Genomic DNA, 15,113 nt, shown 5'->3' with positions numbered 1-15,113 from the left:
TTTTAAATATATGCCAGTTCTCATAAACTACACTACATTAATCAATGAATGCTAGATTATATCCATGGTGTAATTAGTAGTATGACATTTTTATTAAAGGATTTGCCAGTAAGTAGTTTGTATATTATATTTTGTTGTGACCGTTTTTCAAAACAAAACCAAATAGCCATTTTCTTTATTAGAAGATATGATGCTGGCATATTGTGAACAAAGGCAAGAGAGAAAGTGTTAAACATGGGTAAACATCAAGTCTATAATGTCTTAATTGAAAAATGTGCTGGATGAGACTAGTTATATAGCACACTAGCTGTATACAGTGCAGACTTTTTTGCACTAAAATCAGGAATGTGTTGCTTATGTGTGAAAACTTTCTAAAACCCTGGGAAACCCAAGGAAGTAAGACACTTATGTGGGGGAAAAGTTAAGACACCATCTTTACACATTGAAAGAATGTGTGAAGTGTATTGCCTGGCATATCACTACCACAGATCTATCACAGATTTTTGCTATCTTTTTGAAATGCGTGAGAAGATCACGTATGCATAGACTATATACACACATATGACATACAAACACACGTGCTTGGAGTCCTTGCTTTGAAAGGGTCCCTTCTTACGTTGAGAAATTTTCTGACTATTTTCCAAAGTATCCTGATTATTCCATTTACATAACTACCCATTCAATCCAATTGAATTGTATGTAGGAGTTAACCAAATTGAGCCCGAGTGAGGGTCAAGCATGTCATCATGTCGAGTCCCTTCATGCCCACAAGAGATCTAAGTCCAGCCATTTTGAATTCTGTAGATAAGTTGACTCTTATCTGCCGCCAATTTACTTTGACCGTTAGTAGTTCAGATTCTTGCTGACAACTTTACATACAGTGAACCTATATTCATTTGAACTCGTGATTTCCTGAGTTTGACATTGTATGTGGCCAAGAGGTATTGATCAGGAACCCATAATTCTATGTTGTCCATGCTTGCATAGGCATGTTGAGAATCATCCAAATCTCTGTGGTAACAGCAAAGAAATTGACCAAACTACTGAGGTCACTTTTTTAAAAAACAAGCTGTATATAATAACTGTTGATTGGTTTCATGTTGGCCATTACTATTTGTTGTCATGTTATCATGTTATCATGTGTTCTTAATGCTTAATGATAGCTAAGTAAACCTATATATGGGAACATTATGCAGAAAGCTTGACACTTCTTGTATTGTAGCATGTGTGCATGAAGTCTAGTTTAAAAGTTATTCTTTTGTCAGATTGGAGTTATTTATTGTTAGATGAATATTTAGAAAAGCTTAACAATTTGTAAGCTAAAGATTTGGGTTTACTTTTAGCCATGTACAGCCAGTGCTTCATTTATGTAAATATTTCTGTGATTAATACAGTTTAGATTCAAAGAATATAAGATCAGTTCTAATATTTCAGTTGCATTGGTGTATGTAATTACAATTGAAGACTGCGTCAAACTTAATACAAATGTTGGAGAGGGTATCTTTAAGATATGGGAAGATTTTTTTCCACCTTTTTCTTTATTTTTCTTCTTTATTTAAGGGCAAGAAATAAGGTCACTAAAAAAATCAAATCCTGATATAGGTAGATGAAACATGAGGCCTGCTGACTTTCTAAGAACACTTTAAATGATATTCTCCAGTGTTTCATTTTTGTACTGTAGACAATTGTAATATTTTTGGGAAGGTGGAATGCCATTAAACAAGGGTCCAGACTTGTTGTTTTTCTAACCAAAGAAGGATAAGAGTTATGAAATTGAAGCTTATTTATAAAAGATGGGAAATTTTATACATTATTTTCCACCACTGTGAAAACAGTAATGTATACCTTAAACTGCAATTTCCACTTTGTTTTTATAACATCTAATTCTATAGCTGATGAAGCAGATCATTAGAAAGGTAAAACATGAATCATATGTGCAAAATTTGGAAGAATGCTGGTATTTGTTCAAAGCCAATAGTGGAAGTAGATCTAGGAGCTCTTCTTATGTATCATTTCATGTAGATATTGTGTGACTGGATTCCTGTTTTGGACCTAGAGGTAGTTCTCATTTAGCAACTGCCAATTTAGTGAGCGTTCAGTCATTGCAATGATGCAAAAATTATGATCAATCCTTACATTTATGATCTTTGCAAGTCTGACTAAGCACAGTCAGAATTAGTAGTGACTGCTGTGCTTATCGATCAAATGCCAGTCCCAATTATGGTTGCTAAACGATTAATTGTTTCCTGGTTGGTCTCTGGTTCGATCTCTCATCCTTAAATGGTTTTGATTTTATCTATATCTTTTCCCCCATTGTATTCTATGGATATTATTGAAACTGCTTCGTGATTAGGACATCATCCTAATAGGCAGGATATACATGTTTAAAATATACTAAGAAAGACAGAAACATTGCCAATAAATATGAAATGTTTTACACACCATCTTTTAATGCTCCTTGTCATTTCCCTAAACAAATTCAGTGTGCTGAATTTGTATCTGCTGAAAACCAACAGATACAAAAATGCATTAGTACATTACATAAGGAACAGTAGGATTAGCCCATTCTTGCCTTCCATTCCCTTCTCCTGTCTTCTTTCCAGTTGTATCTGAGATTTCACACTCATTGCTTATGGGCTTTAAGATCTGCCTTTGAATCCTTGATGGCAAGAACCGAGCTTAATTTATAATGGAGATTCTTAAAGTAGTCAGTGCCTGGCATGAAATTATGCTTCCACGGAGTTAAGACCTAAGCAGAATTCCACATAGAGCTGTGAAATCATTTAAAAACAAGCCTTTGAAGAGGCACAAGTCAGAAAAGACAGCTGCTTTGTACAGCAGTGCCAGTGCTATATCAGCATTCCCGGGAGGCATTTGTGATGGGCTGGCCATAAGAAAGATTTCATTGTTTGGCAGCGCTGTTGCTTGCTCAGGATCCTCCTTTTGAGCACCCCCTTTTTTCAAAGATTGTATAACATTTGGCATTTGGGCACTATTTAATTTTTTATGTTAAATAGATGTACCATTAATAAATTAAATCTTTTCATTTTTACACACACTGCCTATTCCATCAATCAGATTTTTAGAAAAAACATGAAAGGATCTTTTATTGTGAATAAGGAGTAAGAACATTACAATTTCATCTTTATCTTAGGAGGTATACCTCTCAGTCCAAATTTTTAAGGATAATTCCATAAAAAAAAAATCCCTGGTAGATTTATATATATATTATCTGCTGAGTATTTAGAGAATTAAATCATTTTTCTTCCCAATGAACAAGAGGATCCTCACTGAAAAAACTAATTTACTATGAGCATATCCTTTTCATCCCAAATAAAAGTTTTGGTACAGGTAGTCCTCAACTTACGACCACAACTGAGCCCCAAATTTTAGAAAGAAAGAAAGAAAGAAAGAAAGAAAGAAAGAAAGAAAGAAAGAAAGAAAGAAAGAAAGAAAGAAAGAAAGAAAGAAAGAAAGAAATTTAGAGTGAGTTGGGTGTTTTCCCAAAAAAGTTTCTTGGAAGAACACCAACATACATCACGTTATGACACTAGAAGATGGGTGTGAATAATCTATTCCTTTTACCCTGGGTACCAAGTATTTGTAGCTCCAAACCACAGGATGATGTCATGTGTTTTGAGATTTGCAAAACCATATGTTGGTCTGATAATACCACAAAGAAGTAATAATAAGAATATTTGCTTTTTTGAAATAATAGTGTTCGGCTATGACTTAGAAAACTGTATTGTACAATAAGCTAGGGCATGTAATGACTTTTGCTGCAGCTATCTTCTGAAAGCAGTCTAACTGGAGAATACCCAAGATTCTTAGGAAAGATATTTCTAAGCTGACATCTTTTAGATCTTGAAACATGAATTTTTACCTTTGAGCATTTTGGTCCTTGTTAAATGTGTGTGTGTGTGTGTGTGTGTGTGTGTGTGTGTGTATCAAATATTTGATGCATTTTGCAGCAGTTCTACAAAGTTAAACTCAACTTTGGATGAAAAAGTCAATTTTATGCTTATTATACTGACATTCTTAATAGAGATAGAGCATTTTTCTCTTCTCTATTTTCAATAATCTAAATTACCTAAATATAGATTTATTAAATAAATAAAATAATAGAATGTTAATAATCTCCAATTAATATTGTATAAACTTCACTGTATTGAAATCTGTATCAAAGTTTTTAACTACATAATAAAAAGAGAAGGAAAAAAGAAAATGTATCAGTAACCTGATGTCTTTTAGAGCTGAAAGTGAAACTGAAACATGCAGAATTCTGTGATGCAGAATTATCCCAGATTGAATAAAACTATCATGGACTATACAGATAATTTTGTTTTACTGTGATAGATTTGAAATGATACTATACTTGTCTACTCTGTACTCAGCAGAAATCTTGATTACCATCAAGTGATTACCAACATATTTAACTTAAAACTATTAACATATTAACATTAATCTTCCTTCCTTCCTTCCTTCCTTCCTTCCTTCCTTCCTTCCTTCCTTCCTTCCTTCCTTCCTTCCTTCCTTCCTTCCTTCCTTCCTTCCTTCCTTTCTTATATACATACATACATACATACATACATCATTTTGTAAATAGCATTGTATGTTGCATCAACGCATTTATCTCAATATCTACCCTGGTTTCAAATGTAGAACATTAGGTAGCTTAAATACTACTTAATGCATATTAAAAATCTTCCATTTTTATTTAATAAGTGGTAAATACATTACCACTGGTAAAGGCCATTAAATCAAATTTCAGCCACTAAAAAAAGTTGTACTTGATGAATTTTGCTACAAATGTTTGCTCTATAATTCCTTGTGAAACTTCTTTCTTTGCTCCTTTAAAGATATTGTTTCAATAGTAGTCCAGCTGTAATTTTTAAATAGCTTTTGCTCTCTTTGGTTGCAATATTAAGTGAGCCAAACGTTTTCTGATGTTCACTTATACTTATTTTGGCAACATTGATTCTGCATCTTTGTATGCTTGTTTCTCTCTTTTGTATTCCCCCCCCCCTTTCTTGATAGAGCGATCACCACATAGGCCTATCCTGCAAGCTGGTCTACCAGCAAATACCTCTGCAGTAGTTGGGAGTGATGCAGAGTTTGTCTGCAAAGTCTACAGTGATGCCCAGCCTCATATCCAGTGGATAAAACATGTAGAAAAGAATGGAAGTAAATATGGACCAGATGGACTACCACATTTAGAAGTGTTAAAGGTAAGTTTATTATTATTATTAGACATTTTTGAGACAATAAGGAATTATTTTACAAATGTTATTGTGAAATGGAATCAAGGGATCAAATTCATTTTAAGGACTTAGAACTTTTTCATGTTGCCTGTGCAAAAATGACCTGCCACTCATGGGAGTTACTGTTTGACATCATCTGGTGACTTACAGTACTGTGCATTCTTGATAGAAACAAAAGCAAACGTTTGTTTGGCAATATCCTGTACACAACACTGTTTTTTTTTTTTTTACCTCAACAACTTTAAGATGTATGGACAGGCATCCTGGATAGGAAATTCTGGGAGTTGAAAACTACACATCTTAAAGTTGCCAAGGTTGAGAAACACTGCTATAGAAATTCTTTTATTTACTGGCAAAATTGTTTATTTTTCAGAACTCATTATTTATTAAGAGAATTGCCATATCCTCTTCTTAGCATTATTTATAATTTTTTTTTGCAAAGAATATATAAAATAAATAAAGAAAACTATACTCTGCCTTTAATATTCAAGCCTAAGGGAATAATATGTGACCTTCTGAAATGGTCATATTTGCAGCCAAAGAATGTTGGCCGTGCTGGTTTTACCAAATGTCAAAGATGCTGAGATATCAATTTTTCACTACTTTCTTGTGAAATTTGTACTGGGCAGTGAACCTTCAAGTTGGCAACCACTGATTTCCTTCCAAAATATTGTTCTGCTATGAAATAATAGAGCCCGGAATCTAAGGAGTTGGTACCACTCAACCGTTAAGTCTACTCAGGAGTTTTTCTATTCCAATAAAAAAAACAAATAAAATAAGTACAATATTTATATCTACTCATATGCTAATTGAAGACATCTTCAGTATTTTGGTGGCGGGACCATGGTGGTGTCTACATTTGGGGTAGCAGTTACATTGTTCTCCTGTGTTATTGGTCTGTTCTAGCATTCGGGGATAAATAGTTCCAATGCTGAAGTGCTGAAACTGTACAATGTGACAGAGGAGGATGCTGGAGAATATATTTGTAAGGTCTCCAATTATATAGGGGAGGCCAACCAGTCTGCCTGGCTTATGGTTCAGCCAGATAAAGGTAAAAAATGTCTGTTAAAGAAAGCTGGATGTAGAAGCTGGAAAAAAATGGTGCTTTGGGATTCTGCAGGCAGCTTCTAGGATAACTCTGTGACCTTGGTGCATTTATAATCCTGTCTTGAAGGTGCAACTGGTTTTACTCCAGTAGCCATGGAAAAATTCCCACAAACAGTGTACGTGTCTGTTTAATTGTCTGCTTCTGAACCCATTTGTATTTTACTTTGAAGCATTCAACTATATTTGTTTATATATATTTTTCTCAGCATACTCTGAAGGATTCTAACCTCTCACTCTGTCTTTCCCTTAGTTTCATTCTTTAACGGTGTGTCTAGCACACCCCTATATTTACATAGCCCACACATCCTTTATTTTAAAGGACATCATTTTATTTCAGGAAGCTATCCTTGAGATTTCTTTAACTTAATTATTTATTTTCTTGGTTTTGCTCTTGAATTTTTCTTGGCAAAGCAACATTATAAACATAAATCTTTTTTATCCTCATAAATCTCTTTTCATATTTTCCATTTTTCAGATTTGTCCTTTATCTTTTCCAAGAAAATATGGTGACTATACCTATACTGTTTGTCACACTTAGTATTTGGGATAAACTTAAGGACTAAAGAGTAACCATGTGGGTAGAATATACTAGACTTTTTCTCCATGGTATCAGACCAAATCTGAATTCCTGTAGATCAGTTCAGCATAAGCCAGTGGTGGGATTCAGCCAGTTTGCACCACTTCAGCAGAACCGGTAGCTAATTTTTTGTTGCCCAGGCCCAGAATGGACTTCCAGAAGCGGCATCCACACATATTTGAATCCCACCACTGGCATAAACTATTCTCCTGAAAATATAGTGCTGACTACATTCTTTATTATCACATTATTTCAATACTTGAGCTGTACAAAGTATACAGTATATTATCATGTGGCTCTTGTTAATAAATTGACAGATTTGGTAGCTATGTAACAGCATCCTGTTCTGATGGTCAATGGACATGAATCTTTTATTGTTAATTTATTGTTTATGACATGTGTACAATAGAATAGTAAAGCTATCATGTTGACTATTTTAGAACATTGTTTAATTTGAGATTCTTTATTTTGCCCTTTAAACAATCCTATTGTTTACCTTGAAATATTGAGCAATAGAGTATCTTTAGTATGAAATATGGCATTGTATCTCACTGTATTTGGTATCCATATCAGTAAGATACTTTTAGCAAGTACTGATTTGTACATAGTGAATGTAGTGTAGGCACACTAAACAATCTTATATTGGCTTCTCATTATTATCTGAGACATCATTTCTCTGTTCTGTTATATACTTGCATAACATTTAATGATTTTGCCTGAGAGGTTTTTTTTTTTAAATAACTGTTTGGCCTATATTAAACATATAATGAACATACCTCCTTTTGGTAGTATTAGCTCTTAGTTTTCAACTCTTCTGTCTATGTCTCTGATATTCCTCTTTAATTTGAAGGAGAATCTATTTTTTTTAGATTTTTCTTTTGTGCCTTTTATCTTTCTGTGTCATTTTTAAAAACGGTTTGTGGTCGAATTTTTCCATGTTCTTTGATTGCATGCATACTTAGGTGGTGAGTGTAGGTTTGGTGAAGGGTTTCCATGATTTATTCCTCTTTAAGGTGTGCTGGGATCTGTTGGTAATTGCCTTTTGGTTGAGGATTTGTGGATGGGATCTCCCCACGGCGGTGAAATTTTGCTTCTTTGGAAGTACCAAGTTCCCGTGGTTCCATTTCCCATCCACAACAATTTCCTAAAATGTCTAGCTTTTCTCTTGCCTCCATTTTTTTCCTAGGCTGCCGGTGTTAATACCACGGACAAAGAAATTGAGGTTCTCTATATACGGAATGTAACTTTTGAGGATGCTGGGGAATATACATGCTTGGCGGGTAATTCTATTGGGATATCCTTTCACTCTGCATGGTTGACCGTCCTGCCAGGTATATACTGCTATCTTCCCATGGTTTTCTTCCTTTCCCTGCTTCATTGTTGATTGCTACCAAATAACACAGCTTCTGTCTCAACAAAGGCTTTTCAATTCCTTTCCCCCCCAAAAAATTCAATGACATGTCCAAAATTGTGAACTGGGGTGGTTCTGGAATTCATTTGAATAATTCTTACTATTTTATCCCACTTCCCATTGAAAAAAAATGGAAGAGTATTTTAAAGACAATCATAAACTTTTCCAGTTTGTTTCTCTAGAAAGTTTAGATTTTAAAAGCAAGTCAGAGGAGAAATTTGAAGGAGCAGTTTTGAAAAGCTGTTAAATTGGGATAAGTATCCATGAGAATTTGCTGTACAGGAGAGGGAATACAGAAGTGGTGTTTCTATAACTTTACAATCGATTTGGTGTACTCTTTAAATGCTGCATGCTCCAAGCAAATGGTCTACTAGTTTGCTTGTTTGCAAAATATGTCTTGTCTTGCTTGCAATGATGTTGCTCCTATTTTGAGCAGAGGTGCACAGTAATATGCTTTTTTAGCTGAAAATGTCAATTAGAAAATAATGGACATCTAGACTAATAAAAACTGCTTGCTTTATAACCCTTTAACATATTTTCTTACGTTATTATTACAGAACCGTACTTTAAGTTATTGAAACTTGCACAGTTTATAATTGCTGCTCTATGTGTTTGTGTTTGTGTGTGTTTCTGTTTAAAGTTTTATAGAAAGATTCCTGCCTGCATGCATTGCTAAAGCATATAGTTTATACTTGTTCTGTACATTGCTGTAAATTTTTCTCAAGGTTTCCAGGTTCTTTCTTCCTTCTTAATGTAAGAAAATCCCATATTGCTATATTTTTAATTTATTATCTTTTGAAGCTCCAAGCTGCATCCATCACTAAACAGGTGGTTATGATTTAAAGTGGCTGTTGCTTCTGCTTGCCAGATTACTTCCCTATTTGCAACTGCTCAAGCACTACGTAATCGATTTATGTGAAGATGATATGGTAGACTAGCTTCTAATATGCATTGCTTTTGTACTGACCAGTTATACTTGCAGAATTACTACTGTTTTAATACTGAATTAAAACAATTAGGTACATATAACATAATGTTTTTCCACAGTTGCAAATAAAAAGTGAAAAAAAAATCCAAAAGTTTATAAACCAAAAACTTACTGCAGGCTAACATACTGTTTGTCAGGAATTTATTTATTTTAATCTTGCATAATTTATTTTAATCACCTGCATATCAGCACATCATTATACTACCCAAAATAACTGGATATAAAATTGGTTATCTTCAGGATATGTAGCCAGTGATAGCTGGGAGTATTGAAAGTTGCTATTCCTGTATGAAAAAGGTTGATCTGCAAAATAAGTAGGTAGATGATAACTATAAACTAGAATTGTAATTGTTCGGTGCCATTTATTGACTAGATCCAATATGACCACAATCTCCCATTGGTAAGCTTACTTACTTGCTACTTAGAAATGTGAGTGTATATTTATGCTGAAGCTAATTTGTATCTAGGCATAATTCAAAGTCTATGAGCTAATTGGAAGGAAGTGCTGAAATCATTTTTTTGAAATTGTTAATCATTACAAATTTAAGAGATTTAAACTTCCTGCATTTGTTACTGGGGCAAATATATCCAACTAGTTAGGCTACCCTTTTCAGGGCATACTCTTATCATTATTCAGGTAGGACAATAGATAATCCTTGTAATAATTATAAAAAGCAGAAGCTGTGAGAAGAAAAGGTATGTTTTTTAAACAATAATCATTAAAAATAATAATTTGTTCCCAGTTGGCCTTATAAAGACCTATATTAGACTTCATGAGTTGCTTTGCCAAAATGTTTGGACACAAGATAAGTTTTAGATGTTCTTTATCATCCTGTTAAATGTCATTAAAGTGAATAACATTGCTGTAAGACACTGGATTTTCATGGCAATGCCTTACTAGCTATAGTTTTCAAAGGATCTAAAATTTATATGCTCAGTTCTTTTTGACGTTAAAAGCCATGAAATATATATCACTTTGTTCACTGGACCTATTCTCCTGTGAGATGCATAGCAATATAAAATCGACAAATGTTTTGTACTGAACACAATTTGGCAGTATTCATGAATGAGAAAACTTAATTCAAATACTAGATATATATCAAATACTTGATATCTTAGTAGAAGTACAGAAGTCCAAGCTAGTTGATGCCTAATCTTTGTTATGCTTTGCTCTGTCATAAGCCTTGATTTTCAGCTAGCTTTCAGTCCTTGTTTGGCTTTCGTTGTATGTTCAGGTGGCCCACAGAGTTAACTACAGCGTTCCTTAAAATTATATTACTAAACCTGTCATTTGCTGCAGGCCAAATACTGGGAGATTGGAATAAATATTGATTCATCTGGAATGAATTATGTGCCTGTTTTCCTATCTAAAGGACCTTGGCTTAAAAAAAAGAAAAATAGAGTAAGAAGAAAAGGTGATCACAGGCATAATTCTAGTAATATGTAGCCTTAATTTCAAAGCTAAATAGGCTGACAAAAACCCCTGACAGTGATCATATTCACAAGTTATCTTGAAAGGGTCATTTAATAAAGAAAAAGCAGCTTCAATCAGAATCTAAAATATTAGATGTGCTAAGCAATGAAACTTTAAAATAACATGTCTTTTAAGTTGGATCCACACTGTGGAAATATTAGGCATTTGGTGTCTTATAAACCTAATGCAGTAGTACAGGTAATTCTCGACTTATGACCGTTTTGAGCCCAAAATTTCTGTTGTTGAAACATTTGTTAAGTGAGTTTTGCCATATTTTATGACCTTTCTTGCCTCTGCTATTAAGTGAATCACTGCAGTTGTTAAGTTAGTAACCCGGTTGTTAAATCTGGCTTCCCCATTGATTTTGCTTATCAGAAGGTCACAAAAGGAAAACACATGACCTTGGGACACAGCAATGGTCATAAAAATGAACCAGTTGCTAAGCATCTGAATGTTGATAACATGATCACGGAGATGCTGCAAAGGTTGTAGCTGTGGAAAACGGTCTTAAGTCACTTTTTCTAGTGCCTTTGTAACTTTGAACAATCACGAAGTGAACCGTTGTAAATCAAGGACTACCTGTACTTGAGGTTCATTTATATAAATGCTCTTTTCTCTTCACTTGATCTTTTGCTGCCTCCTAATTTGTTGTCCCACCTGTTCCCCCCTTCACACTTGCACTGTAGCTTCAGTCACAAACAGACCATATCCAACATATCCAGATTTCGTGGAGATATCCATCTACTGCTCGGGAGTCTTCATAATTGTCTGTATGGTAGTGGCTGTCGTCGTGTGCCGTATGAGATCTACAACCAAGAAGTCAGATTTCAGCAGTCAACCAGCGGTGCACAAACTGACAAAGCGCATTCCTTTGCGCAGACAGGTAACAGAAAGTAGATAAAGAGTTACAAAAACTTATTTCCCTTCCCTTAAGCCAGCAAATCCTTTGGGGCAAAGGGATTCCAGTTCAGGGAGTATCTAATGGCTGTAAAACAGTAGTTCTATAGGTTTTGGGGAAACCAACAGCATTCTGATTCCAAACATTTGACCCACAAAAATGTCATGATTTAGGATAATAGGTCAGTTCTCTGCATAAAGCTTTGAGAAAGTGTTCATCCAGGATATAAACACAAAGGAAAGTTGTTATGTTTAAACTCTGATCCAAGGAATTCACGTTGAGGAAGTGAATAATTTTCAGAAAACCATTCTGAGTCCACAAATTCAATTAGAGAACTGATTTTCAAAGTGTTGTAAATCATTTAATGTCGGGACAGAAATGAGTGATGTTGAGAAAGAGAGATTAAGTTTCCAGGGGAAAAAGAAATATTTACTGAGCTACAGTAAATAGAAAAGATTTAGCACAGGAGGAGAGGAAAATCAGCATAAGTCTAGATGTTTTTGGGGGGAATACAAATTCCATAGGCACAGAATGAAGAGCGGAGACAGAATCTTCATCTGAACAGCAACAATAATGCTTTGCTAAAGTATCTCAACCCAATAGTATATCCCACATGGTGGAATGTGGTTTCTGCTTCCTGAAAATGTCTTTTGTTACTTTTGTCTGAATAATACTATTGAGAGATAAGATATTTGCAAGGATAAAATTGTGCATTTGGAGGTATGTATGTTTTTGTGTGCCAATAGAGAAGAATATTTAAAAAGAAATAGAAATTGATGATGTGTGTATTGATATAGTTTCTAATGTTATTTTATGCTATACTATTTTATTACTATAAATGGTATTTTTTAAGCTCCAGATCATCTCATGTTCATGATATTCAGAGTAAACTTCTCATAAGATTTTTTGGGAGTTTTATATATCTCTTAAATGATTTTGCATGTAGCATTAAGTCATCAGTGGAAATCAGTTTATCAAAATCTTTATAAAAGCTAAACTATTATGATTAGATCAGTTCTCATGTACATGATCATCATCTTGCCATTGAAACCGATATGAAATAAAAAGTAACATAATATTTTAAAAAATATTTTAATTGAAAGTGTTATCTCTATATATATATATATATATATATATATATATATATATATATATATATATATATATATATATATACTTACTTTTAAATTTTAAAGTTTCTGCGGAAAAATCATGGCACCTTTTAAATAACCAGATCCTCTTACCTTCACCCATTGTATCAACTGCTTTGAAACTCATAGAATTTGATACTCAGTGCAAAAAATTTGTCCTAGCACTCATTATTTGTAGTCATCATTTTGTGCTCAATGCACAAGCTAGAACTTGTCTTTGCCGGCTGCCTTGTGTGGCTTACTACATTATTCCCTTTGGAAATTTTTTTTTTTGTGCTTAACACGCCTCCTGGAACCAATTAATGATGAGTACTGATGTAGCACTGTATCTTTATACTCTACATATTTGTGTATATAAGCAAATAAATGAAAAATTGAATGTCTTGCTTTCAGCTAAACAAAACTTTCCTTTTCAACCTTCTTAAAGATAGTAATCTGAATCCTGAATAAAAGGAAATCATTAAAATGGACTCAAACAAAAATATCTAGATGACCTGACCTAGATAACAGAGACAATATTATTGGTATAGAGCACAAAACATCAATCAGTAGTTAGGCCCTGGTTCACCGTAAGCTTAATTTTTTCCCCCAACACCAGTTACCTCAGACTATTTGCACTTTCATCAGTTACTTTTTCTTTGGCAACAGAATACTTTGCTTTTGTCATTTCTCCACATTTGTACATGGAACTGCACACAGCAGATCTAGTAGACATTTAAAATGTCTTTACCAGAATAATTGGTGGCTATCTATATAAGAAAATAACTCCTGTAATTTTCTGGTGTATCAGCATTTTAGTGTGTTAGTCCATTCTTTTACCTGACGTAGAATTGGCAATAACTTAATGGCACTTAATCATATTCTGATTTGTAAAACAGTGTGTATTGCAAAGAATTTGTTTTGATTTTCAGAATTATTGAAACTTAACATTATTTCCGTAATTGCCATTCAAGAGTGTAAGTCAAAGAAATTATAATTTGTAGACACAAAGATAACATACAGACAGCAATACACACACACACACACACACACAGAGACATGATTTCTTCTAGTCATAAAAGTTATTGCATAATTATTATTTTTTTCAGATTTCTTTATCACTTCAACAAATTGCTCCAATAAAATTAAATCAGGAGAAAATGAATACTGATGATTTTCCTCCATTAATAATAATTCATAAGCTAGAGTACATTCAAAGATTATACTTGCTAATTCTGTCATGCTGTTTAGGAGAACTGCCAGATCCCCAGTGATTAAGAAACCTACAAGTCTAAATTAATTTGCTAATAACAGATATATCAAGTAAAGTACAGCGCAAACTGCATGTAATAAACTTCACCAATATTTTACTTTAGAAAATGGTCTTTACTAATTTTTTTATTAAGTTTTTGTCCCTTGTTCTAAACTCTGTTTCAAACCAAAAACAATGTATTACACCATTTTTTTTTTACATTCATTGGTTGGAGTGATTATCAGGAAAATTAAAAGTTAAAGTTTCGAAAAATAAAAGGACACAGCATTTTAGAGAAAAAGTAACTATGTGCAGAATGTATGAATACATAATATATAAAGAAAAGAGGAAGAGAAGGAAGTCCTTTTCTAAACAAAATGCTCTAACAGAATAAAGAATAATCTGTCTAAACGTAAAAATACTTTTTCTTCTGAAAGCCAAGCATGAACTAGACTCAAATGGCTTTCTTGTACCTGAAACCAACCTGTACAACTGTTATTTTATGTAGAAATAGGTGTTGATTGTCCTTCAGCTTCTATAATAGTTTTAGTCCATAAATAATCAAGGATATTTTATCTTTGAGATTGGCTTCTTTGTTTTATATTTATCTGCCTGTCTGTCTATCTGTTGTTTATTTGTCTCTTTCTGCGTCTGTTATTTATCTAGCTGCCTATCCATCTATCTAGCGCTATCTATCTTCTTTCGGTCTATCTGTCTGTCAGTCTGCTTGTCTTGTCTCTCCGTCCATCCGTCCATCCATCCATCCATCCATCCATCCATCCATCCATCCATCTCATGTGTGCACTGACTTTTCCACACAGATTAATAATTTCCTATAAAGGAAATTCATCTTTCTTGTAAATCTTGTGTATTTTATTTAAATTAAAGTTTTAGTGACTATACAGATTTGATCTCAAAAGGAATTAACAAAGTTTCTCTGGCTTCTCCTTGAACTTCATTATGTGTAATATAGTTTTAAGCAGTTTTAAGTAACTTTTCTATGTAAGGCCAGGGT

The 15,113-nt window shown here is 33.7% G+C and overlaps 1 protein-coding gene across 12 annotated transcripts in view; it reads left to right on the top strand.

The window, feature by feature from the left end:
- Positions 1-15,113, top strand: part of FGFR2 (fibroblast growth factor receptor 2) — a 163,133-nt gene that overhangs the window by 117,015 nt on the left and 31,005 nt on the right. For 4 of the 12 annotated variants that reach the window (XM_039334289.1, XM_039334939.1, XM_039334456.1 and 1 more), the window contains 3 exons: positions 5,038-5,228; positions 6,168-6,312; positions 11,505-11,707. In XM_039334289.1, the coding sequence (XP_039190223.1) occupies positions 5,038-5,228; positions 6,168-6,312; positions 11,505-11,707 (539 nt within the window). Of the gene's footprint in view, positions 1-5,037; positions 5,229-6,167; positions 6,313-8,131; positions 8,277-11,504; positions 11,708-15,113 lie in introns of all 12 variants that reach the window. The other 8 variants (XM_039334856.1, XM_039335120.1, XM_039334698.1 and 5 more) reach the window with 3 other exon arrangements.

This window comes from Crotalus tigris, unplaced genomic scaffold (genome assembly GCF_016545835.1).
Source record: "Crotalus tigris isolate CLP2741 ecotype Arizona unplaced genomic scaffold, ASM1654583v1 scf7180000017536.10889498, whole genome shotgun sequence".
NCBI lineage: Eukaryota > Metazoa > Chordata > Lepidosauria > Squamata > Viperidae > Crotalus > Crotalus tigris.
The sequence above is the reverse complement of the archived record's forward strand: the minus strand, read 5'-3'. Positions and strand labels throughout refer to the sequence as shown.